This window comes from Neolamprologus brichardi, chromosome 11 (assembly GCF_056152115.1).
Source record: "Neolamprologus brichardi isolate AB-2024 chromosome 11, ASM5615211v1, whole genome shotgun sequence".
NCBI classification, from domain to species: Eukaryota; Metazoa; Chordata; class Actinopteri; order Cichliformes; family Cichlidae; genus Neolamprologus; species Neolamprologus brichardi.
The window spans coordinates 12,865,969-12,890,790 of NC_142114.1; the positions used below are offsets into that span (position 1 = coordinate 12,865,969).

The 24,822-nt window shown below is 40.2% G+C and overlaps 2 protein-coding genes across 4 annotated transcripts in view; one reads left to right on the forward strand and one right to left on the reverse strand.

Annotated features, from left to right (window-relative positions):
• aplp1 (amyloid beta precursor like protein 1) overlaps nt 1–2,130 on the reverse strand; it is a 33,858-nt gene extending 31,728 nt beyond the window's left edge. For 2 of the 3 annotated variants that reach the window (XM_006801454.3, XM_006801452.3), the window contains exon 1: nt 1,833–2,130. In XM_006801454.3, the coding sequence (XP_006801517.1) occupies nt 1,833–1,898 (66 nt within the window). In that variant the 5' untranslated portion in view covers nt 1,899–2,130. The remainder of the gene's footprint in view (nt 1–1,832) is intronic. The other variant, XM_006801453.3, reaches the window with a different exon arrangement.
• A 2,206-nt stretch (nt 2,131–4,336) lies between these two features.
• On the forward strand, nt 4,337–24,335 carry st14 (ST14 transmembrane serine protease matriptase). Its single transcript, XM_035912364.2, has 19 exons — nt 4,337–4,574; nt 11,752–11,896; nt 12,525–12,685; nt 14,220–14,290; nt 14,670–14,839; nt 15,569–15,604; nt 16,048–16,276; nt 17,779–17,918; nt 18,032–18,132; nt 18,482–18,591; nt 19,573–19,703; nt 20,140–20,244; nt 20,387–20,494; nt 20,870–20,983; nt 21,474–21,593; nt 22,051–22,231; nt 22,895–23,163; nt 23,555–23,694; nt 23,808–24,335. Exons 1-19 carry the CDS (start codon nt 4,548–4,550, stop codon nt 23,967–23,969), a joined length of 2,520 nt encoding a protein of 839 aa, XP_035768257.2. The 5' UTR covers nt 4,337–4,547; the 3' UTR covers nt 23,970–24,335.
• Nucleotides 24,336–24,822: the final 487 nt, after the last annotated feature.

The following is a 24,822-nucleotide window of genomic DNA, read 5'->3' on the forward strand; positions in this document are numbered from 1 at the left end:
TCATTAAGGTCAGACAGCATTGCACAAGTTCACAGGGTGCAACAAAGGGGTTGTTTCTCTGACCTTTTGCGTCACGGGGAAAACTGCTTTGTATGTCAATTTGCTAATGTTTTCAGTCCTTCTACAGGTGAGTGCTATTAAAGCTGAGAGAGCAGGGAAGCTCTTATTGGACATACGATACATGTGACTGTCTGGCATAAAAATGTCTGTGCACTCACAGCAAGAACACAGGATAATGCTGAATATGTGTTTGAGTTCCAGTTAAAGGCCTTATGAATACAGAGTAGAGTCTGAAATTTCCATTTTCAAGTTAACATGCTCTGTTTAAATGGCATGCAATAACAGAGAGATCAAAACAATTTTGCACTATTCATTTTTGAACTGTATTCATGTTAAGTGAATTAAGGGAGGCTGACAGTTTTATTAGGACTAATACCACAGTGTAATCCAGCCAGTCAACCCTCTCAATGTGTAATCTTCCCTGTAAACCTTCACGAGCAGGTCTCCTTGTATGAAGCTAAAGCCTGTTCCTCGGTATAGCAGTAATCCCACTAAGGCTCTTACAGAAGTGAAATCATTTCAGAATGAAAGGAGAGGCTTTATGACTGCTACTGATTCACTGAGGATGATGATTAATGAATAAACATTTCACAAACTACCTCAAGATCTGTCTCAACCTGCATTCAGGGTCCTCCATGTATCACCTCAGATGTTAGAGGTGAATGCAATCACTCTTTATTAGAAGAGGAGTGTTTCACCTAAACCACAGCTCGAGCTGGGATGTCATGACTCATCCATCCCCCTTTCTCCTCCCCCCTCTTCCTCCTCATATCCCTCCCATACTCACACACCTCCAACAATAACCTAGAGCACATCCTCCAACATGAATTCATGCCTCGTGATGGGTGGCTGAGGAGTTATTGAGAAATAAAGGTCAAGTCCATTAAGCTGAGGGTCGGCTGTAAGTCACGATCAGCCGGAGAGGGGGTTGGAGTACCTGGTGGCCCATTGATCTTTCACTCTGTACAAGAGACTTTCAGTGTTCACCCCCTAACTATGGGCAGGTACATATGCCAATAGAATGACCCCATATATGTCATTAAGATGGATTTCTCAGTATCACACTCCCAAGGACCATATGAAACCAGAGGTATCCGCACAAAGACGCCTCAGTGCAAATCTGACAGCAAATCTAATTCCTGACTCTTCAGCAGGGAGTTTTTAATCAATTCAGTGTTCTTCCATGAAGACCAAATGTACAACAGAACACCAATTGAATATGCATGATGGCTCCATCCTGCTCAAGAGCTGCACCACTTCTCTAAAGGACGGATGCGAGCTGATTTGCTTCTCTGACAGCGCCAGATGGGGTGAAATGAGATGGGATTTAATCTCCGTCCTTCCACAGAAGCAAAAAAACAGAAAAAAAGAAAAAAGAAAAAGAAAAAAAGGCCTGTAACATTCATCATGTCAGTGCAGGCCCAGGCTTGACGCAGCGAGCCAAATATACTGTAAACCATGTTCACGGAGACTCTCCTGAGTGTGGGCTTTCATTTACATCATATATCAGTATTTGCATCTCAAACGTTTTCACTATCACTGCATTTTCGTGGGCGATGCGTGTCATTACTCTTGTTGACACAGGACGGTGCATTTACAAATTAAACCTGCCCCAAATGATTATGAGCAATCCCGGAGAGAACAGCAGCTGAATGAGAGAGCGAATAATAATAATAAAAATACATTTTGTCCTCTTCGCCATTCAGTGAACGAAACAAACAAACAAAAATTCAGCTGGCAGAGATAAAAGACTCAGACTGTTTTGCTCTTACCTCGACGTTTTTCCGCACGCATAATGACAATACAGCCATCAATATAGGTATTGCAGTATGTCCCATTTTCTCGCCTTCCTCTGCCTCTTTTTTTTATGACGAAGTTGCTGCTATATAATAACTGAGTCCAGCATAAGCTGTCTGGTTACATCGGCTGAAGTGATGGACACTGCCTATCCTATATATCTCCTGCGTCTTCCTCCTGTTCGCTCGTCTTGCCAACGGGTTCTCCAATGGCAGCCTGGGCTTTTATGTGGATGAAGTCTGACAGAACCAAGCCCTGTTTCTGCGGGTATTTATCACACAGGCTACTCCTGGCGTCCTCGCTGTGGCTTAGTGCAGAGAGACATCTGGTGGCGATGCGCTGAAAATGCAACCGCTCACTTTCTGTGTCACATTTAAAGTTTGTGTGAGTGAGAGAGTTGGGGGGGGGGGTTCACGTAGTTCATGTCTCAACCTGTGGTCCTACTGCTGTTTCAGTTGAAGACAAAGCAAGCTGACTTGTCATGTGGAGAATAATCTTGCAGGTGATTCACTGAATAACTCTTAAGGCGCCTGGTTAACTGATTCAACAGCATGCAAATTTATTTACAATGATTTTTAAAAATGTATTTATTAGTTATTGCATTCATATGTTACCAGTAATTTACAAGCAAATATACATTCACTGATCTTGAGCTAACTGTCACTTTTCTTTAAATCACATTCCTTCAACGGAAACATACTTTTGGAGGACATTTAAGTGGATATGAGCACTCTTGATAATACATTTGCAGCTATTGTTCCACTGCTATAAGTCTGCCTCAGCAACACATTGTTGCTAAGTAGCACTGTGACAGTGGGAAATGTCAATTTCAGAAGTCATATTGTTAGCCTGAGTAAAGAAGGTCTTTCTCACCATCAGACAATGACAGGAAGCATCCATCCATCCCTCCCTCCCTCCCTCCCTCCCACCATCCATCCATCCATCCATCCAGACAACCACTGACACTCACATTCACATCTAGGGCCACTTTACAATCACCACTTAATCTAATGTGTATGTCTTAAGAGAAAACTGGAGTACCTTGAGAAAATCCAGGCCGGCACATACAAAGCCCACACAGAAAGGCCCCAGCTGGTGGATTCAAACCCAGGACTTTCTTGCTGCAATACCCTTAAGGGTGTAAACACCCTGGTTTGTGAAAAGCAAACAGTAGTATCCAAAGGTTGACCAAGAGTGAGAGCACCATCAGAAGATCAGTCCACTGAGAAACAAAGAAGCAACCTCACGCTCAAGAGTTAAAGCAGCAAAGGTCTTATCAAAAGATCATCACCTAATACGTATTTGTATTTTCTTCCTCAGGAAGGAAGTACAAATCTAAAAACCACGTGTATGTACCAGCAATTAACAACACAATATTATTAGCAGGCCAGTGAGAAAAAAAATTGTTTTGGGTTTTTTTAAGATGGCTGGATTACAATAAATTGTCTGAGACAAATTAATTTGTCAAATAACGCCAAATTTATTTGCCAAATAATGATGTGGCACACCAAAAGGTGGTGGTGGGATTTTATTATTATAAAATCTGGTAGGGGTTTACACGCTCTCCTCCATTCAGAGAAATGCCTCGTGCAGGATAGTGAGCTCAAGCTACCTTAAGACCAAAGAAGAGTAAGCAGTGCTGGCTCCCGTGGTCTTTCCTAATCATTTATCTGACCTGAACCTCACTGATCATTTATGTAAGCAAAGCATTCCTGACAACACTAAAGGATCTTTGGAGGATTGCCAGACCTATTCAGTCAATGCCATTCATGTCCATGTTGTTACTGCAAAGGTCGTAGTAAACGTCTTGAATTTTTGTACTTGCTATTATTATTATTATTATTATTGTTGTTGTTGTTGTTGTTGTTGTTGTTGTTGTTGTTGTTGTTGCTGCTGCTGCTGCTGCTGCTGTTTTTGTTGCAACAGGAGTGGCTAAGTACTAAAATAATTTAATCAGTAAACAAATAGAGTTATTAAACATCAAAGTATTGCTGCCAAAATGATAAAATATCACAAAAATAAAAATCTCAGTTCATTCATTCTAAATGAAAGCCTGTATGCTGAGTGTAGTTCAAAAACTAACATACTATATTTTGAAATAATGCAACACAGAGTTTATACTCTGTAAACAGTCCACATGAATGCATAATGGTAAATGATTTTTATGAAAAATCTTAAGATTTTTTAAATACTTGGCAGCAACCTCCCTAAATGGTCAGCAGGGGGAACACATGTCTTGAAAATAAAGAAATAAAAGCTTCCTCTTACAGTAAGTCCCCAAACAGAAAAGCAGCTGGTTTAACAAAATGTTAGTATGCACTCCCGGACAGGATATAGGGGCAGTTATAAGTTAAATTGCTATACATCAGGTGGGCTTTCTTTTTTGGGTGGGGACAGGACCTACAGGTGTTTGGGGGCGTGGCTTGTGTTATAGGCGTGTGAGGAAAAAAAAAAGTCGGTTTCAGGTGTTTCAGCATTCCCAGCCCTCGACGACCCAGGAAGTGAGTGCTGAAACTTTGATTCGTCGTCAAAAAGCTACAAGATTTACTTTTTTACTTTTTACTGAACACTACAGCTTCAAGGTCCGAACCTCTGCTGAATTTTTGTGAAGGAGAACAAACTAACAAGCTACAGAAAACAAAAAGGGTTGTCTCGATCCCGTGGGACTTCTCTTGGATCCTTCTTTGAAGATGCATTCCGCCAGATATGACAAAGATGTAAGTTTTGTACAACTTGATATGCGAGTCTTTATTTATTTATTTATTTATTTATTAAGTCTTGGGTATCAGCATTACCTCGGTGTTTCCTGTTTGGACACGCTCACAGTCGCACAGATCTTCTGAAGTTAGACCTGCTGCTGACAGGCTCTTTGTGGGCCGTGTCCACGACAAGAAGAGGCACTAATACATCTCTGCAAAATGTAACCCTTGATCCTCGTATATTTAGCACCTGACAGCGTTTCTGCTAAATCTAATCTTAAATGACTCTTGTTTCTAGGCCTCGCCCACCTTGCGACGTGATGTCCCCTCATCACAATGAATGGATAAACTGAGACTTCTTGAGTAGAAAAATGGGTCCTTCTCCGTTTTTCATTTTGGACAAAGTGTCCAAAAGTTTGTGTTTGACATGTTATTAAGACAAAGAAACAGCTTTTCAGCTTTTTACAAATCAAAGTTGCATCTTTTAGGCAGGTTTAGTGTAATATCAGATCAACTATTAATGATTAATTATTAAGCCTGTGAGCTATTTCTGGTTACCACCTGAGAAGAGTTGTTTTCTGTTCCTACAGTAAGAGGAGGTGAAACTGAGACGGTCTCAGACAGTCTGTTACTAGAAATTAGAATTATCTTCAAGTTTGACTGAATGTCGTTTACATCTTTGAATTAAAAAAATCTAAACTGTAGATTGCCCCAATGCAGAAAACTGGGTAGAGAGGCCCTGAGATTTTCTCTTAGAAGCACACACATTTCTAAGAAACTATTCTAATATCCAGAGCAGCGTCACATTTCCAGTGATTTCCCAGCAAAAAGGTGTGGTGTGGCTTTTGGAGAATGGAGGCTGGTGGATGAGCAGGACCTCAGTTTTGACAATAAAGTTATTGTTGTTGGCATTAAAAGCTTTTTACTGAACAATATTTACTCAGGCTTGCATGTTCAGTGCTAATAGGATGAGAAAACTGCCGAGAGCGTTCTTTGCCCAACCTACAGGTCAAATTTTCCACGAACATGCATACATTATTTAAATGTCCATACCATTCTACTTATTTCATACGGTAATTCAGTCTTGTTTAAGACTCTGTGCATTAGCAGTACATCATGTGGGTGGAAAGAAAAGTGACAGACAGCCAAAGGTGAATTTCTCTTAGCAAAGGGATTCATTAATGGTTTCAAGGCTTTGTTCAGTGCTGCTTAAAACTACTAGCACTTCAACTTCTCAGCTTAGTGAGAAACGTTCAAACCTCCGGGCAAGTTCTCTGTGTGGTGTAGTGTGAATAAATAACAGGAACTATATATTGAAAGACATTAAGAAAGAGCTAATTAATAATGTGTTGAAATATCTCCAGTACCATTGTGTAGGTTGAGGATGCTCTCAATACATAGCATTTGACCCAAGTAAGTGGAAGAGTGTTTTCTGACTCAATCTCTGACTTCTACTAAGACACAGAAAAATACTACCTTTTATATGAATTCTGAAATGTTACGCATATCTACAAGACTCAAAATCAAATGCTATAGCACAAGAAGTTGTTGTAGATGGTAAACCTGCGCATATCTGTATGAACGCGTTCAGTAGTTGTCCAGCCTTGATCATAAAGATGGTAAAAAATGCATCCAGTCCTTTAGGGTTTCTTAAAGTTGTGGCAAAATTTCAAATCTACAAAAGCTTTTAATGTTTCTAAATTTAAAAGTGTGCATATTAAAATGTGATAAAACAAAATCAGTTATTGTAAACATGTGCTTGTTGTTCATTTGCAACTGCAGAATTACTACAATGTCACATGTAGGCCTCTTATCGTTACTATATTTACCACCAACTCACTGCCTGACCTATTTCCTTTTCCGATGTGGTGTAAAAACATACTCAAGTAACTCAGAACCTCTCTGACATGTATACATGCTCAAGGACAGAGTTGGGGATGGATGGATGCATTAAACCCAAGAAGAAATCTTTTAAATGCAGAGCCACAGAGCTCACATGCCACACCTTACCTTTTTAATCTTAAAGCTATGACAGACTGTTGCTTGAACGAAACTGTGGTTGCATAGTTTCCCCAAGTTCTTTTTTTCTTTTTTTAAAGATTTGATTACTCACAATGAAGTCGATCTTAGATACTGGATCAAATGGGAATACTGTGATTAATGCACTCTGGCCGCTGTTTGTGTGGTGACTCAGCAGAGTTGGTAAATAATTCTTCAAGCAAGGCCATGCTGCCTTTTCCTCTCTGTTTCAGCCTACATTTCAAATCAGCCATGTTAAAACTTAGCAACAAAAGTGACGGGAACACGGTGATGATGTCAAATCTTATGTTGACTTCACCGAGTGTTACATCCCTGTTAACGCTGACAAAACTGGAGACGGCTTAAATCTTACATTGTCTTAAATGCGGTCAGTAATGTTCAGCCTGACAGACTGTATTGCATAATTCAGCTTTAGCCAGCGTCTGCATCTTTGGATACAGAATGTGCCAGTGGGCACGACCTGATGTATTGTTCTTCCTTCAGTACTGGGTAAGATGCAGTAAGGGATGATTTGTTGAATTATCTGTTCCCAACCTTCTGCCTGATTCAACATTTTTCCCACTGTATGCTTGGAGCTATTGTCAGGTGAGAAATGTGTGTAGGCGTCTGCTCACTAAAACTTAATGACATCGCTGCAGTCTGTATTGTGCTGATTGGCTCTAGTGGTTGCCGTACCAAAGGCATATAAGGTAAAGCCATCATTTTTAGACAGAAGCGTGTTTATGGATTTTAAGGTTAACTACTGCATATGTTTAACAAGCTGCATAAAGCCTGCTGTGGCTCCAGAGGGAGCTCGGTAAAAATCTGCATTAATTGATGTCACTTAGGTCACCATCTAGTGAGACTGCACACTAGTTTTACAGAGAAAAGTCTGGGTGTCTGGAGTTAAAAACAAGTGGCCAGCCTGTCCTCGTCTCTGCCCGAGGCGATCAGCTAGAGGCTGTATTAGCTGCTGCTATCATAACGCAATGGATCTGCATTGTGCGTGTAATGTAGCCTCTAGGGCTGCGCAAGGGAAAAATATGAAAGAAAAATTTCTGGATTTTAGTCTATTGACTTTGATATATAAATTGTCCCTCAGTATTCTAACAATGGTATGGCAGTACAATACTTAATGCTTGGCCTCTTGTGAGCTTTGTATCACTGTGGAGCTGTGACTCTGCAGCCCCCAGAAAACTTCAGAAAGTCCACGTCTAAGAAATGCACACGGCTACACTTGAGTTAAAAGAACAGAACAAAGTTGTCGCTGTCCTTGTTTTTTTGTTGTTTTTTAAATATCTGATAGGATTGCACAGAATACCAGGTGGCACCTATGTGAGCAAACACTGTTGTAGAAACATGGCAGCTTGCATGTTGCTCAAATTTTGTTCACACCCGAGTCTTAAAGGATCAGTGGGTGTGTATAAGTGTGTATCTGGAAACGCGTAGTACTTTAAAAAAATGTTTTTAATGTCAGACATTTGGATTTGTTATGGTACCACAAGTTATATATATATATATATTTATGGCTTTGCATGTCATCATTTAAACGACACTTACCATCTGTAACCACGTAGCAGTACCCTTTGGCTGTGGCTTAAATGTCAACTGTGTCAGTTCTGTGTGTTCCTTCTTCACTAGTGGTGGTTGACTACCGCAAATTGCGTAGCATTTGTCTTTGCCTTTCTTAGCAATTTATTATTATAGTCATTAGATAAATGATTATGTCAAAAATGAAGATGTATAGAGTCCTTTAAAAAACAATCAAGTGAAATGGTAGTATCTCAAATTATAAGAAACTGCTTTTGAATATACTAAAAAAAAACACAGTAAAAGCTCACAAGTAAGCTTTGAAGCCACACCTCATGGTTGAACTTTTCTGCTTGTAAGACTGGTTAGACGACAAAGACGCGCTCAGTGGCGACTGCGGATTTACAGCTCACATTTTATGTTTAACACCCATGTGGTGAACCAGATTGTTTTCTTGTTAACCATTAACGACTTTTTAAGTTTGAAGCCAGTGGTGTAATGGAGTTTGGTGTAGGTGTAGACAACCTGTCCTTGAGCAACACACCATATGCAGCTCCAAAGTCATGAAACTTGAAACACTGGGGGCAATGGTTTAGATCTTCATTAGATGACTGCACTGCTTTAAAGTTAATTTGGGGCTAAAGGAAAAAAAAAAGACTGCGCTTTGCTAAAAAGTGTTTGCTTCTTCAATTGTTTGGCCACTACTCCTTTTGAACTGCGACAAGATGATGCATCTGTCTGATAACCCCTCCTCTTCTTCTTATTCATACTGTAGTGGGGTTTTTTTTGTGTGTGTGTGTTCTGCGCTCCTCCTTCTTTGGTTGTAAAGAAGAGGCAATTGGTACATACCACTCAAATCTCCTCCTAAATCTCTCCTTTTTTTCTTTTTTTGTTCTTACTGATGATGAATAGATCATAATCATAAACACATATTGTTGTTCTGTTTAGGTTATACATATTTAACCAATAATTGAAACACGTCAACCGATACCAGATTATCTAAATATAAACCATCAAGAAATAAAATGCTGTTTACTAGATGGGCAGCTCTTTAATTAGTTCTGTTTGTGAGTTTGTTTTTATAAGGGTTTTGCCTTGTGATATAATCAAATACCTTTATTGTAATAATTGCATATAGCACATACAAGTTGTTTTCTTGTTAACCGTTAACAGCTTTTTAAGTTTGAAGCCAGTAGTGTAATGGAGTTTGTCCAATAAATAAAATCTTCTATGTAATGATATAAAAAAGCCAATGTATAAAGATTTCAATGTGCTTGAGAGGTAAAAATTGTGCAAAAGTTTAAAGTACTTTAAAACCATACATGCCACAAAAACCCACTTAAATGCCTTAAACATGAAAAATAAAACATTGTAGAGGGGCTGTTCCTGTGCCTTGGAGCAGCAGGAATGATGCTAGAAAATTGAGAATTGACTTTAGTTATGGCTGCTGGATTAAAAACTGTTTGTAAAACTGGAAGTACGGGTCTCTAAAGCCCTGTTACACGTTCCAGATGGCAACATTTGAGAACCATTGAGCTAAGCTAGCTAGCTAAAGATCCATTTCGTTACTATGAGTCATCTCCTGTTGCTGTGGAAACAGGTAACTTCCTTCAATACTTCTACACTTGCGTCTGTCCTATTTTGTTTGTGTTTTTTTTTTTTTCTTTTCTGTCTATATCCACAGCCTTGAGGTGTTGCCGTAGTTGGTTACCACCAGATGCCAACAATAACGAGCCCTGTAACGGTTGCGCTCTCACTCTTGTGTGGTATGCTCACACAGAAGCTTCAGTGCTTGTGTCTTTGAAGGTTGAAGTTCTATTGCAAGGCTGTGTTGTTAAGTATGCTTGTGCATTTTTAAGCAGCCATATTTAAATGCCAGAGCTTTCTTAGCAGGTATATGCTGTAAACCTGCACATCAACTAGGCTACATTAGTTTCTGCCAACATCTTCATAGTTCAGTGTTGACTGATGGCCTACAGTCATTTAGGGTGGCATAGCTCACTGAGTTGGTATTTAAAAAAAATGCTGCATATTCAGAATGAGAGAGTATTTCCTTCTTCTAGCGAAGAATAGAATATGGTGAAAAGTATGTAATAGTTTTATTAGGCTATGATCAGGGTGACTAATAAAGAGAGACCCTGAAGCACTTGCTGACCCCATATCTAATGATTCCCCTCATTTTAGCCCATGATTGCTGTTCCAGATTCCAATTAGAAAGCATGTGTGGAAGCCCTAGCTGGGCAAGAATAGGCCTTAATTGCCATGAGTTATCATCTAGACTCATGTAATTGAGCCCCCATCTTAAGGGGCAGCACATCTGACAAATTGATTTAATACCAAAGTGATTCTCCATCCCTAATGGCACTCTGGCTTCTTCACTCAGGGGCTACTGGCACTGAATTCATTGTGTGTTGATTACTAACAGGCCTAAAACCTTTCTCTCTGTCCACCCACTTGAGCGAGATTGGTAACAGACTTTCATACAGTATCGGCACACACACACCCTGAAGCACATGCCCATATTATGATGTTTTATCTTGGTTATCATGCTGAATCTCTGAATGTAAGCGTGTGTGCTGCTGCGTGAATAAAAAAGGCACAGTTACTAAACTGGTTGGTCAGTCTTGTGTAAAAACAAGTCACCTGTCTGAACTTGTCACTCCTGGAAAGTAGTCCAAAGTGTTTCACAACACATGTAACTGTTGCATTGCAGCAACATATTACTTGGAATAAAACAGTTTTTTCTACCTTGTATACAGGGAGCTCATTTCTTCATGACAGCCAATGAAACATATGAAGTTTAATATGTAATTAAAAGTATAAAAATCACTTTGAATCTACATTTCAAAATTTCATAGAAATGGTAGGTTTGAACCATAGATGGAGAAGATAATAGCGAGAGGCAAAAATAATTTATACCCATAACAAACCCACAGCAGACCTGGGTGCACCTTCATGCTTTGCAGCATCGTTTATTTGCTGTGTACACACAGTTGGCTGCAGCTCTCCCTCGCTGCCAGCTGCACACACGGACGACAACAACAATACTGCAGGACCCAGTTCCGTGCAGGTGCGTTCGCCTTCCCTGCACGGCACTGCAGGCCATGCCCCACCACAATACCACTGCATGCAAAAGTCAAAAACATGTATTGATCATGGTAGTCTGTACATTACATACAGAGATTTGACTTGTGCAGACAAAAATCTACTATTAAACACTACACGCAGTGCCACACCCTAAATGACATCATCCTCTAAATGGCACCATTATTTATAATGTCAACAAGTAGTTTTTATGAAACTAACTGACAATAAAGACCATAAGCTAATTAGGAAAACCTTTATTAAAGTATCAATCAAATGAGCAGTACACTAATTCTCTAATAGACTTCTATACTGCTGACCAGAGAGAACTAGCTGGCCATTAGGATACATTGGCTTCATTTTTCAGACCCAGAGGCTATGCCCATCTTCTCTACAGTCTGTTTTAAAGACCCACTTCTTACCGGTGAATTTTGGTCACTATTTTAAGGTTTAGGAAAAACTAAATATTTCTCTGTAGCTCGCGGTGTAAATGTTGTCTGCACTGACAATGTGGCTTCCTTTCTGTTTGCTCACTGTGTTTTTTGTTCTCTTTCTGCATCAGGGTCACAGCAAACATGAGCGGATCGACTTTTTAACCCAAAAAGAGAAGGCCCCACCAAAGAGCAAGACTGGCATCGTGATTGGTGTTGTTGTGGCACTTCTCATCCTTTCAGCCGTCGCAGCTTTCCTCATTTGGTTTTCTGTCTGTGAGTATTAAAAGCTTTCTTTGAATATGCTGTCCAGGGTGGGTGCTTGGCGTGCGTGCTTTGAAATGCTTGATAAATTCAAGATGAAGACAATTGCTGGACATTGTGCGCAGACAATCTGTCCGAAAATCAGAGTTGTCTTTGACAGAATGTAAATGGATAGTTGCGTTGTTAACATTGCTTACTGCCAAACCTTTTAGAGCATGATAAACAGAGAAGTAGATCATTTACACTTGCTGTGAAAGCACAGCTCTTTGAATGTGAGTGCAAGAGTGGCTTGTTTGGGTTTTGTAATTTCCCATTAGTGTTAGCCTGTTTGACAGCTCTGACGTTCTTTTTAATAACGCAAAGGAGAAAAATGTCACAGAGACCATGGCGCAGCTTTCTTGTCATTTACACATACGGAGCCTGATAAAAAGGCTTCTGAAGTCTTGATAAACACCGTCTTGATTTAACTGACTGTTTTAATTGCCCTGAGAAGCAAACTGTCGCCACAGCATAAGATTGCACTGTACAGTCTCAGCTAGTGCTTGAAGGCCTGTTGAAAACTTTCCCCTTTCATCAGAAGCAACCATCTCATCCCATTTTGTTGATCAAACACTTAACTCTCATCTGCTTCTCTTCCAAGTTAAAGATGCTGATTCAGATGCCGCCCTCAGTAAGCAGCTCCGTCAATCAGTACCGGTTTTTAGCGGGCATATGACGCTGGTTAATCAACCTTATGACCAAAACCTGGAGGACACCAACAGCCCAGAATTCCAGGCTCTGGCAGAAAAATTGGAGACAGTTGTAAGTCTGACACCCTGTTTTGTTCCCTTTCTGTCATGTGCATTGTTATTGTTAACTATTTAGAGCAGAGTTTTGAGTGCTCTTGTTAAGGATTAGCACTGAATGTTGTTTGCCATTGAGGAAATGCTTTTTTAAATATGTCCATCCCAGTGCACAGAAAGCGCTAAAGGGCACATTTGTGTGGGTGGAATAAAACTCCGTGCATTCCCTGAGTAATTCCCTCAACAGCATCTCCTATTATTGGAGGCAGTGGAGATGTTTGTAGCACCACTTAGGAGAATGTTGATAACAAAAAGCCCTCCCTCAAACCCATCAAGCGCACACTTTCTCACTGAAAGCTACATAAGTGAGGGTGTTAGATGAGAATTAGAGTGGAAGTGCTGGACAAGAATATTAGATGACTAGACAATTGGATGAAAGCTTTGCGATGCGCAACCCTGCTTCCAAAAAAAGTTGGAAAGGATGCCGAGTAAAATCTAGACAATATATAATGCACTCATTTCCATATCACTGAACCCTTATATTTAATCTAAAATAGAACAAGGACAGCATTGCATGCTGTAAGTAAGAATATTTAAGAAAATCTACACACATTTTGAATTTGATGCAAGCAACATGTTTTGTTTTTGTTTTTTAAAGATACCCAATCATATTTACCCCTGTATTGCATCATCTCTCTTTTTACCAGCACACCGAGTGTCCTGAGGATGCTGTAGTTTAAAAAGCAAGTGTTTGCTAATTCTTGCTTGATATTGGATTCCAGCTGTTCAGAGCCTCCCTTTGTTTTAGTTTCAGTCTACTGAAAAATATTACATGATGTTGTGTACAGGTACATTTTCGCTACTTAATCAAGTCTGGGTTTTTGGTTTTGTTGAACTAATTTTTCTCCCCATTCTTGCTTCTAAAAGACTCCAGTCTGCTCTTAAAATAGATAAATAAATAATGATTAAGCTCTAATAGATGTGAAATCCTCCACTAGACATTTTTTCAGCCTAACTTTCTAGCATGTTTTTTTTTTTTCAGTTTCCAATTTAAAACGGTAAATGGACCTATACTTATATAGCACTTTTCTACTCTACCTAAGCACTCAAAGTGCTTTATACAACTTGCCTCATTCAGCCATTCACACCAATTCACACAAGCACTTTTTTTCTATGCTTTTTCCTGAGTAAGTGCTTTCTGTCTAAGATCACATACATTCATACGCCGATGGGTGGATCGGAGAGAAACTTGGGAAAAGTATCTCACCCTAGGTTATTTGGCACACAGACTGGGAGCAGCCAGGGATTGAACCAAAAACCTTCTGATTAGTTTTTAAAAAATGACTATGTAGTTTTCAGAAAGACCAAAATATTTCTGGTCTGTCTTTGTGCTGTTTTCAGTCACATATAATTTATAAAAAGAAAGCAAATTAAGCATTTGTTTCAGCTCTTATCACTAACTATTATACTAACTACTATGCTATTTATATGTTGAGTATGAACACATGCAGAGATCTTATGAATATTAAGTGGAATACATTGTCTCTCCACAGCTGGGGAACTATTTAAAGAGAGATCCAATCCTTGAAAAATACTACACCAAATCTGTAGTCACTGCATTCAGGTACTGTTGTGATCCTGAGTTCCTCTATTTTTTTTTTTTTTTAGTAGTAGTGAACAGTCCGCTACAGTGCTTGTTTAGGTTTGATGTCCAAAAAAGAAAAAAAGGTGCACTAAATCTTGAAGGAAGAAAATGATTGTTTTGCACAGAGGTTTTTGTTTTTGCCAGCATTACAGGATTCAATGTGGTCTAATTGGTTAATACCGCCTGGAGCTATGCTTGTAGTATTCCACAGTAGTAATATATGAATCAGTCGCTAGTAGCAGTAACTAATAATATTAGCTATTTTAGCTTTTGGTATTTAGCTGTTTAGGTTTTTGTGACCTCTTGAATGCTCAAGTCTGTTTCTTTGATTCCATTTCCATTTTTCTGCTTACACCAGCGAGGGCGTGAAAGCCTACTACTGGTCTCAGTTCAACATTCCAAATAGCGACCTGGAGATGATACCGGAAGTTTCAGAGGAGCGGATCTTGAATGCACTGGAGAGTGGCATTAGGCAAAGCCGCTCGGCAAGTGCCCCTGATGTCAAGATCAGTCAAGTCACCGCCTCACGTATGTAACACCAGGGTCTGGTGGGGTGTGTGTGGAGGAGGGGAGGGGAGGGGAGGGGAGGGGGGGGGGGTCACAAGACATTTTGCCCTAGTTGGTTTTAGTATTTGATTTTTAAAAATCAAGAAAGATAAAGCTTTGTGAATACAGATCAGAATAGCGTTATTGTTGTATGCTTTCCAAATTGGTATTCTGTTTGCTTTGTATTTATATTACAGGGGCTTGCTTTGAGTTGTGCTGATAAGATGATAACTGATAAGCCAGACCTCTCAGCTTGTGCTGCATCTGAGATTGCACATTTTATGCTGTTTGGATCCTCTAATGATATTAGCTGGGGCCTGGCCTCACTCGAGACAGCCATTTTTCTTCCTTCTGTCTTCTCAGCATTCACGTTGCATTTGTCCACATCGTGGCCACCAGCCAAGTGTTGGCCCTGTGACTCAGTGGTTTCGGTCCTCCTTTTAAAATGATTTCTGTGGGTATGATTTGATGTTGCTGTCCCAGATAGTTAGACAGAGATGTATGAGTTGCTGCTGTAGGGCAAGGTGAGATGGAGCAGAAAGAGCTACACACCATCACCGGTTCCCTTAACCGCAGGGAAATGGAACAGAAAATGTGCAACCCAAATATTTTAGGCTCATGCATCAAATTCTATCAGCCTCCCAACTTTAGTGACCCATTCTTACCTTTCCTTCTGTTTCTCTGTCACCCACCCCCTCTCTCTATCTCTAGTCACGGATTCTCGTATGGCCAGGGACCCAAGAGCCAGTGAGTACTGCATGTCCCATTTCAATCACTCGCAGTTGTAATTTTCCAGCTGGCTTGATACTCACGCTCCTGCCAGTCTGTAACGAATGACTGGTCTATCCTGTACTATACATGTGTTGCTGCTCTAGTCAGAGATTGAGAACTGAGTATCAGGCAAGAGTGAGCCACTTTTCTGTGACTCCGTCTGATGGGTTCTAACCTTCAGATGTATTATTTTGCATTACCGTAATTGCCGTCCTCACGTTAACATCAAGTGACGGTATAGACTAACTACAGATGAGTTATTTCTTCAGGCAAAAGTCTATTCATTTATTTACAATATTTGTGTAAATGTGTTTTACAAAGTCACTACACGCCATGATGATGATTATGTTTTCTTTTGGCTGTTCCCTAGTGCCACATGTCCCTGCACACTCTGATTTAAACAGTATTCTCATTCACAGATCATTGTTTCTACCGTCTGGAAGCTGACACAAATCCCCAGAATTTTTCATCTCCAGGGTACCCCACGGGCTACCCCCCCCAGTCACGGTGTCAGTGGCAAATCCGAGCCTCGGAGGAAAACGTTATAGTTGTGAATTTCCTTTATTTCTACATTGAGGATGACTGCTCAGACGACTTTGTCTACATCTATGACTCTTTGAGTCCAGATGATTCTCAGGCCATTACAAAGTAAGTAGTGGTGTAAATATCCAGAAGGTTTGTGGTAGGAGTATGAATAATGATTCTTTATTAAAGGAAATTAAAGGATAATACCACTATACCATTTACTAGCTAAATGTCTTTTTGTTGTTACTGCCGTATTCCCTGTGAAAGAAATTCCAGTATTTAAAAAAAGACAAAAATTGTGATCAAATATCAAGTATGATATCAAATAAGCCATAACACCTATCAACATGTTGGCTTTTCAGCCCATTAGTATAAATGGTGGTCAATTGTGCACTTTGCTGCTGTGCATTTTTCCACAGACACACCTGTGTATTTCCCTGCTAAACTACCAAAAACGGTGTTTGTAGTAGTTCCCACTATGCTGTGTATCTTCAGGACCACATTATGTCATGACTAATACAGATAAGGTGACAAAAAGTAAACCAGTTAATTGAGCTTTTGTTTCTACAGTACACCAGGTAAACTGTATTGCCGTAAACCTTGGTAGGAGGATTTCTACCAACATTTGTCTTTTTAGTCCCGATGATCAAAGAGATTCACAGAAGAGAACTGGTTACTTTATGTTTGACTTAAAGGTTGCAAAAGGATATCTGAACAAATATTTTCTTGATGTAGGTGGAACATGTTCCACTCCAATCCTTTCACTGGATTTTTGATTACATTTTTTGGGGGCTCTGAAAGCCTTTAGTGCTATATGTCCCGTTTATTGTCAACTTCTGAGACCTTGGTGAGATTGAGTTGGCTCAAAAGGGACCTCTCCTTTCAAACGTGTGAAAGGTGCCACCCTGAATCCTGCTACAGCACTGTCTGTAATTGCACTTTGTGATCAGTGGGATGGATGTGATTCTGAAACTACAAGCTCCTGAATGCAACATCAGTTGTAGCTGCAGGCAATTTCAAACCCAGAAACCACTGCCAAACAAATGCGTGTTACCAAGTGATGCATACAATTTTTATAATACTATTGAGTGATCAGCTTTATCCAAGGTGACATGGGGTTTATGAGAGCCATAATATAATACTCTGTAATGACATTATTCTACTGAGGGTAGATGTATTGCTGCTCTTGCAGCGTCATTCACACCTCCGTGGCTCTGCTGCCAGCAGAGCCATGCTAAAACTTTTTCGCTAATGTTCCCATTGTTTGACTTTGAAAGTCGGCCTAAGCAATTTCTGTCCATCTCTCTGCTTCATTTTCTCTTTCTCCACTTCCCTCTGCTTATCTATTGATTTCTTCTCAAATTATTATTATTATTAATTTTTTTTTTCTATGAAGCATTTTAAATCTGTTTGCTATATCTGTGTTTTAGTGCTTCTGGCTAAAAATGCATACAGTTACATTTGCCCTCTCTTAGTTGGAGCACGCAATCTCCAGTCAGTAAATGCATCAGACACATGACTTGGCTTCATGGTTTTCTTTCCTGTTTTCAGACTGGTTTTTGGATTCCATAATCATAATCAATTTTGTTTACCTTGCTGCTTTACCGCTTCTACTTGGTTCACAGGAAGTGTGGTCAGAGGCCTCCTTCTAACCCTCTGGAGGTTGTGTCATCTAACAACATCATGCTGATTAACTTTATAGCTGAGACTGATGCTCAGAAGCCTGGCTTCCAAGCCGTGTACAGTGTGATCCCCAAGGCTGATGGTAAAAAAGCAGACATGCATCTAGATGTGCCAAGATGTTACCTTTACACGTAAATCCATGACAAACTCTAGTATGTTCTGTAAGAATCTAAATGTATGACATGTTCATTTCAGTTACGTGTGGTGGCAGCCTTTCTCAAAAACAGGGAAGCTTCACTTCCCCACTTTACCCAAGCTTTTATCCTCCTGCTAAAGACTGCAAGTGGACCATCACGGTATGTACCGCTCTGCCTTTCCCCAGCCCCTCCTCTGCTTGAACCTTTACCCCCACACACCCCCTGCTCCTCCTCCTCCTTCACCATGCTTAGCCTGCCATGAGAGAGATGCTGAGGCAGCACTACTGCTCAGTACCTCTTCTATCTTCATCTGTCAGACTGCTGTTTCTACTGCAGTTCTAGCTGGGCTGCAGTGTTTTGTGTGTTCGGTTGAGTTTGTTGGTGTGCATGTAGTGTGTGTGTGTGTGTGTGCGCGCTCAGTTCCACGATAGCTGTGGCTTGGTGTGTATCTTAGTTCTGTGTGTGAAGGGAGAAAAAAAAGACAATCAGCTATTCTTTTGTATTACAGGTCGCTCCTGGGAGCAAAGTACGGCTGAGGTTCACCATGTTTCGCATGAAAGAGCCTGGAGTGGACACGCGTTTATGTCACAAAGACTATGTGGAAATTATGGGAAACAAGTAAGAGATTCAGTTCCTCATATTGATGTCCAAAATAACACAAAGTTGATTCTGATACCTTTTTTGTTTCTTTCTTTTCCTCATTGTGCCAAGGCCACAGCGAACTATTATTAGAATGTGAAAACTAAAATGTGGCATTAACAGGTGCACAGTTGGTGTGTATCCCATCAACCTGTGACATCATGATGCACCAATAGCATAATTACCTCTGACCAGTTAGAATCATGTGGTTTTTATAGCTTTATCACGTGAGGAGAGATAAGAACGTAATAAAGATGAGGTTGTATTGGAGGATGGGATACAACATACGACTTTCATCCACAAGAGTTGGTTTTACGTCCCATATGAAATGTGGTATTTTTCATTTTTAGTTGCAGGAGTTGTAATTATTGGCAGTATTTTCATCTAAAAATATCAGATAAATATGTTTTTCAAAAAACCCTTTCTGGGATTCCTTTATGGCATATAGAAGGTGAATTTGTCCATGTGCTGTTTTGTTCCTATAATTTCAAACCTATGAGATTTTGTGATCAGTGAGTAACAGTGATGGTCGTGGAGAAGTAATTTTAGTTGCTAATAGGCCAATACCAGTCAGGTTAATACTAATGTTGGCTGATATATGTAGTCAAAGGAGCTTGCAAAGAAAAGCGTCTGGACTTCTTTAACTTAAAGAAGTCCAGACGCTTTTCTTTGCAAGCTCCTTTGACTACGATGACCTGGATGACTGAGAACCTTCACAGACATGCTGATATATGTACTATATCTACGCATATGTATATATCTGTTAACAAAACTCTGTTTCCTTACTTCCTGGTCTGCTTTGACTGCCTTGTGTATTTTCCTTGTTTATTTACAGTAAACTGGTTTGTTTACAACTTTTCTGTCTTGTGCTGCCTCTTCAGAATCTGAGCAATTACTTTTTCACCAAAGCTACCATAACCGTATCCGAAACTTAAACTGAATTTTGCTTTTGTGTTCCAGGTATTGTGGAGAAGTCGCATCGCTGTCTTTGACCTCTGACACCAACGTTCTAGTGGTTAATTTCCACTCTGATAGGTCTCACACTGACAAAGGCTTCAGTGCAGAGTACAGTTCCTATGATCCTTCAAACCGTAAGTCTTGTCTCTCAACTAAATTTAGACAACATGTTGTGTTATGAGTGAAATGTCTGTCACAATGTGACGGTGATGGCTGTGAGACTGCACAGTAACCACGTTGTTAGATGGTAACTGACTGGTAGTCAAACGGAGCTGTTCATTGTTGATGCTTTCTCATCTGTGGCAGGGAAACTCAAGAGCGAGTCTAATCACTGAAGAGCTTATTTACTGACTCCCTTTTATTTGTCACTGTCAGTCAGGAGCACGTCACTTTCAATACTCTCCACTCTTTGTTGTCTCCAAGTTTGACTAAAACGAATTTATAATTGCTCTGATCAACAGGGGCAAGCATTGGCAGCATGACTCATCTTGTGAACATGCATAACTCTGTTTTGCTCAATTTGTCACTATACCCCCACCCACCCATGTTTTCTATGTGTTATGGGATAAGCTTGCCCTGACCGGTTTGCCTGCACCAATGGCCTGTGCATCGACCAGAAATTGAAGTGTGATGGCTGGAACGACTGTGGTGACATGAGCGATGAGAGCCGGTGCAGTAAGTTTGCCTTTATCCCTGCCCTGCTTTTCCTACCTTTATTCCTCAGAACTACTTCTTTTGGCATCCTTATTTGTGAATTTCCCAGTCATTCATATATACATCTTCTTAAGATGAATTGTTGAAATTTCTGTTGTTTCAGGTTGCGATAAGGACCAGTTCGCTTGCAGTAATGGTATGTGTAAACCGAAGCTCTGGGTGTGTGATCATGTCAACGACTGTGGGGATGAAAGTGATGAGAAAATGTGCGGTAAGTATTCCCACCTCTTAGAGGACTCTTCAGGAAATGCAAAAACCCTATTTAGCCTATTTGCTGTGCTAATTGTGTTAACATTAAAAGTCCATCACCACTACTACTACGGCCAGTGACGACTTGGCTGTGTACGCTCATTATTCTATCTAGAATGGAGTTTGTTTGAAGCCTTGCCCAGTCTGCTGAGCGTCCTGTCAGATGCTTAATCATACACAATACATGCAAGAACTCTGGAGGCAGATTTTAATGGCTCCTGTGGCTGCACCACTAATGTCCTTCTAGAACTCATTGGATTGTCTTTTGTTCAAGTTTTTATTTATTTATTTTAAAATTTTATTGCAATTTCTTCATCTTGTGTTCTATTGCCTCAAGGTTGTGCCCTAAATGAGTTCCAGTGTGGGAACGGGGTTTGTCTGCCACAGAGTGTTAAGTGTGATGATAAGCAAGACTGCAAAGATGGGAGCGATGAGGTTGGTTGTAAAACTGGTGAGTGTCTTCTGTTATTCTCTTCCCTTAAAAATCCCGCCAACATTAATGATTTATTTGGGTTGTTTGTTTTTAAGCATCTTACACAAACCATTAAATAATGAACCTTCATCCACAGCTCAGCAGTTATAGCAGTTTAACAAAGACGTTTCTCTGAAGACCTGATTCCTAACCCGAAACATTTTATGTTAGCTTTGTGTTTCTTTTTGTTTCATTCCCTCCTACTCTGTACTTCGCTCTTTATCAGCTTCCCATTCACTCACTCAGACACACACAGGGGGCACCCTTGCGTTTCCTTTTGATTTTCACTTCTGTGAATAAAGAGGGATATTAGACCTGAACCCCAATCAATATGTCCAATCAATGCAATCAGCTCCTCAATCACTCTGCATTGTGTATTCAAGCGTCACTTTGAAGCCTCTCTGATTGCATACTGTTTTACTGGTTAAAGCGTGTTTTCATTTTGGGACGTGTCTCCACCCCACTACAGATACGCGTATATGCACTGACTATAGCTTCAAGTGTAAGAGCGGAGTTTGTATCAACAAGGTGAATGCCGAATGTGACCGCGTCCAGGACTGCTCTGATAACTCGGATGAGACCATTTGTGGTAAGACGTGCTTTAATTGCTTCACCCCTTGCGAGATTTGGGTTTTTAAAAAATGCTGCAAGTGGTTCTAATCTCTTCACTGCCATTCAGTTTAGATGGGAGAGGCTGGGCTGAGCTGCATGTTGGCTGTCTGTTAGAAAAGAGCCCCAGGCCTCGACTGCTTTTATTTCATTCTTTTTTTGAAAGCAGCTCTTGTTATCTCTGAACTTTTTTTGGGTTTTTTTTTACCTACATTTCAGCCTCAGGCTTTGTCTGTATTTATTACTTTAATTTCTTTTCTTTTTTGTTTTGTTTTTTGGATCGGCTAATACGCATGTATGCCTTATTAAGATTCCAAAGAGTCATTATTACATTTGAAGCCAGGTTTGGCATCATGATGGCTTTAACTTAATCTCAGTTTCTGATTTTTCTCTCTTGCTTCCTCTCTGCCTCTGTTATATTTTCTGTCAAATTACAGATTGTGGCACCAGGCCTTACAAGCTGAATCGCATCGTAGGAGGGCAGAATGCTGAGCTAGGGGAGTGGCCTTGGCAGGTTAGCCTTCACTTCTCAACCAACGGGCCGACTTGTGGTGCCTCAATCATCTCTAACACGTGGCTTCTTTCGGCCGCTCACTGTTTTGTCACCAGCACCCCAGAGTAAGTCACAGATCCGTAGCACTCATACACAACTGTAGTTCTCTCTGTGTAACATACGAACTGTGCAGAAAAAAAACAGAGTTCGGCAAAAAATTGCAGAAGGAATCTTGGTGGTGGTGGTATCCTGGGAATGTTTTCATCAGTGCCCGTTCATATAGTGCCCTATAGGTGGTGCACTAAGCTTACTGTTCAGACTGAGACAATTGAATTATGACTGAGCTTGAGATGGGTTTATTTTCACATATTTGCCATACAAAGCATTTAGTATTCCTAACAGTTCTACACATTTTATTTTTTGAATAATTTCTTAATCCAATCTAAAAGTTAAATGCAAAACTAATCATGAGTGTAGCAGGAGCTGCATTTGTGAAGTTTTAAATAAAAAGTTTTTGTTTAGCGTGTAAGAGAGGTCTGGTCATTTTTGTGTGACACCAAAAAATGTGAGATGTTTTTTGCTTTCAGTTCAAAACTATTTTTTTTTTATTTATTTATTTTGGTCGAGCTGACGGAACCAACAGCAGTGATTAAAGTCTTAAATGTTGTTGCAGGGCTGTTGTAATGGATTACATTAGATTATGCCATGCTTACTCATATTTCTTCCCTATTTTATACCTAAATATATAAAAATGTCAAACTTTCCTCCATGATACTGTACTACCGCAGGAACAAAGATCCATCCAAATGGCAGTCCTACAGTGGCATGCAGAACCAATTCAGCCATGACAACGTGCAGTCCCGCAAATTGAAGAGAATCATCCCCCACCCGCTCTACAATCAAATGACATCTGACTATGACATTGCTCTGCTGGAGCTCAGTGAACCGCTGCAATTTGCCAATACCATACAACCCATCTGCCTACCCGATTCCTCCCATGTTTTCCCAGCAGGCATGTCCTGCTGGGTCACAGGCTGGGGCGCTCTCCGAGAAGGAGGTATTATAAGTGTAATGGTGATTCTCTGAACAACTGTAGTCATTTTAAATTTAATTTAAAAAAAAAATCATTTATGTATTTATTTTTTGGTGACCCACTCTGTTCTTTACATTCCATTCACTGTCCATACCGTTTCCTAATCTCTCCAATCACGACATACTCCTCTTGCACTTCTTCCTGTATCCCTTTCTCTAATCTACTTTATTCCCTATACATATATTAACACAGACATCGGCTCTCCTGTGTCACCTCTTAAACCTTCATGAGCTAACATTAATCTACCCCGTTAACCAATGACTGTAGAAAACAGTCATTGGTTAATACCTTTTTTATGACAGCACTGGAAGGCGAGGTCATGTGGCACAGTACTGATCCCTTTGTCGTACTCTAGCAGGTCAAGCTGCACAGATTTTACAGAAAGCATTAGTGAAAATCATCAATGACTCCGTGTGTGACGTGGTCACAGAAGGCCAAGTCACCTCCAGGATGCTCTGCAGTGGATACTTGTCTGGAGGAGTTGACGCATGCCAGGTGAGATTGTGTGCACATTTCCTAAAGGCATGGAAAAAAAACAATTTGTTGACGTGGGCAGATCGCATCCAAATGCAGTCTAACAACCATTCTCCTCCAACCGTGATCACCAGGGTGACTCTGGAGGCCCCCTGGCGTGCTTCGAAGAGAGCGGGAAGTGGTTCCAGGCGGGCATTGTGAGCTGGGGAGAGGGCTGCGCTCGTCGGAACAAGCCTGGTGTCTACACGCGCGTCACCAAGCTCAGAGAATGGATTAAACAGGAGACAAATATTTGATGTTTGTGTGGGGAACAGGCTGGGTTGCAGAGTTAACCCATCCTGTTGCTCAATGTCATCAGTGCTTTAAAAAAAAAAAAAAACCCATCATACTGAACATGTTATTCTGATCAGAACAAAGCTACTCGCATCAGCTACTTGACTTCAGGCATGGTATTTTATGTAATTTTTAAAGACGATCTTCAGCACAATGAGCATAGTTACCCCCATCAATTCATGACCTCTTTAAGCGGTAATTATTTTTTTCACTCTTTTTGTCCAGTGTGACTGTTTTAAGGGATTCAGAGTGTTTCTGAGTACAGTATCATACTCTGGAAAGTGGTTGTATTTTAAAGTTTTTAATGTGATTTTTTTTTTTTTTTTTTTTTTTTTTTCTCTTTTGTGAGATGCTTTCATCCTCTTGCTGCAGTAAATATTGCCAGTAGGCTCATGCGGTAAATGGCTATAAATTTATGGTTTTATGTAATGACAGAAGTTTCTTTAAAAACAAAAAACAAAAAAAACAATAGCTACAATAAAAACAAATAACACAAGAACAAAAATCCAGGTAGGGAAATTTTCATATCCTACTAAAATGAATGAAAACCAAAAACTGCCTTGAAGGTAGAAAATGCAGTAATCAATCTAAAAGCCCACAGTTTACTTTGGAAAATGGCCAGCAATAAAGTACACCGGTTTGTAGTCAGCAGTCTGAAAATAGGAAAAACACTAGCATGAGCATTGAAGAGTTAGACTGGAGTGATTCATAAAAAGTTGTAGCAACCCAGATCAGTTTATTTGTTATTTATAGAGGGCCCTGCCGGTGAATGATTAGGCAAAATTTCATACTCAGGAGAAGGGCAGAGGGTGGTGT

What these genes read in the sequence shown, in the direction of transcription:
- st14 (XM_035912364.2), top strand. Translation starts at nt 4,548, where the DNA reads ATGCATTCCGCCAGATATGACAAAGAT. An exon ending in CCTCATTTGGTTTTCTGTCT is followed by an intron (nt 11,897 to 12,524) that starts GTGAGTATTAAA and finishes TTCTCTTCCAAG; the next exon opens with TTAAAGATGCTGATTCAGAT. An exon ending in GTGGAAATTATGGGAAACAA is followed by an intron (nt 18,592 to 19,572) that starts GTAAGAGATTCA and finishes TTTGTGTTCCAG; the next exon opens with GTATTGTGGAGAAGTCGCAT.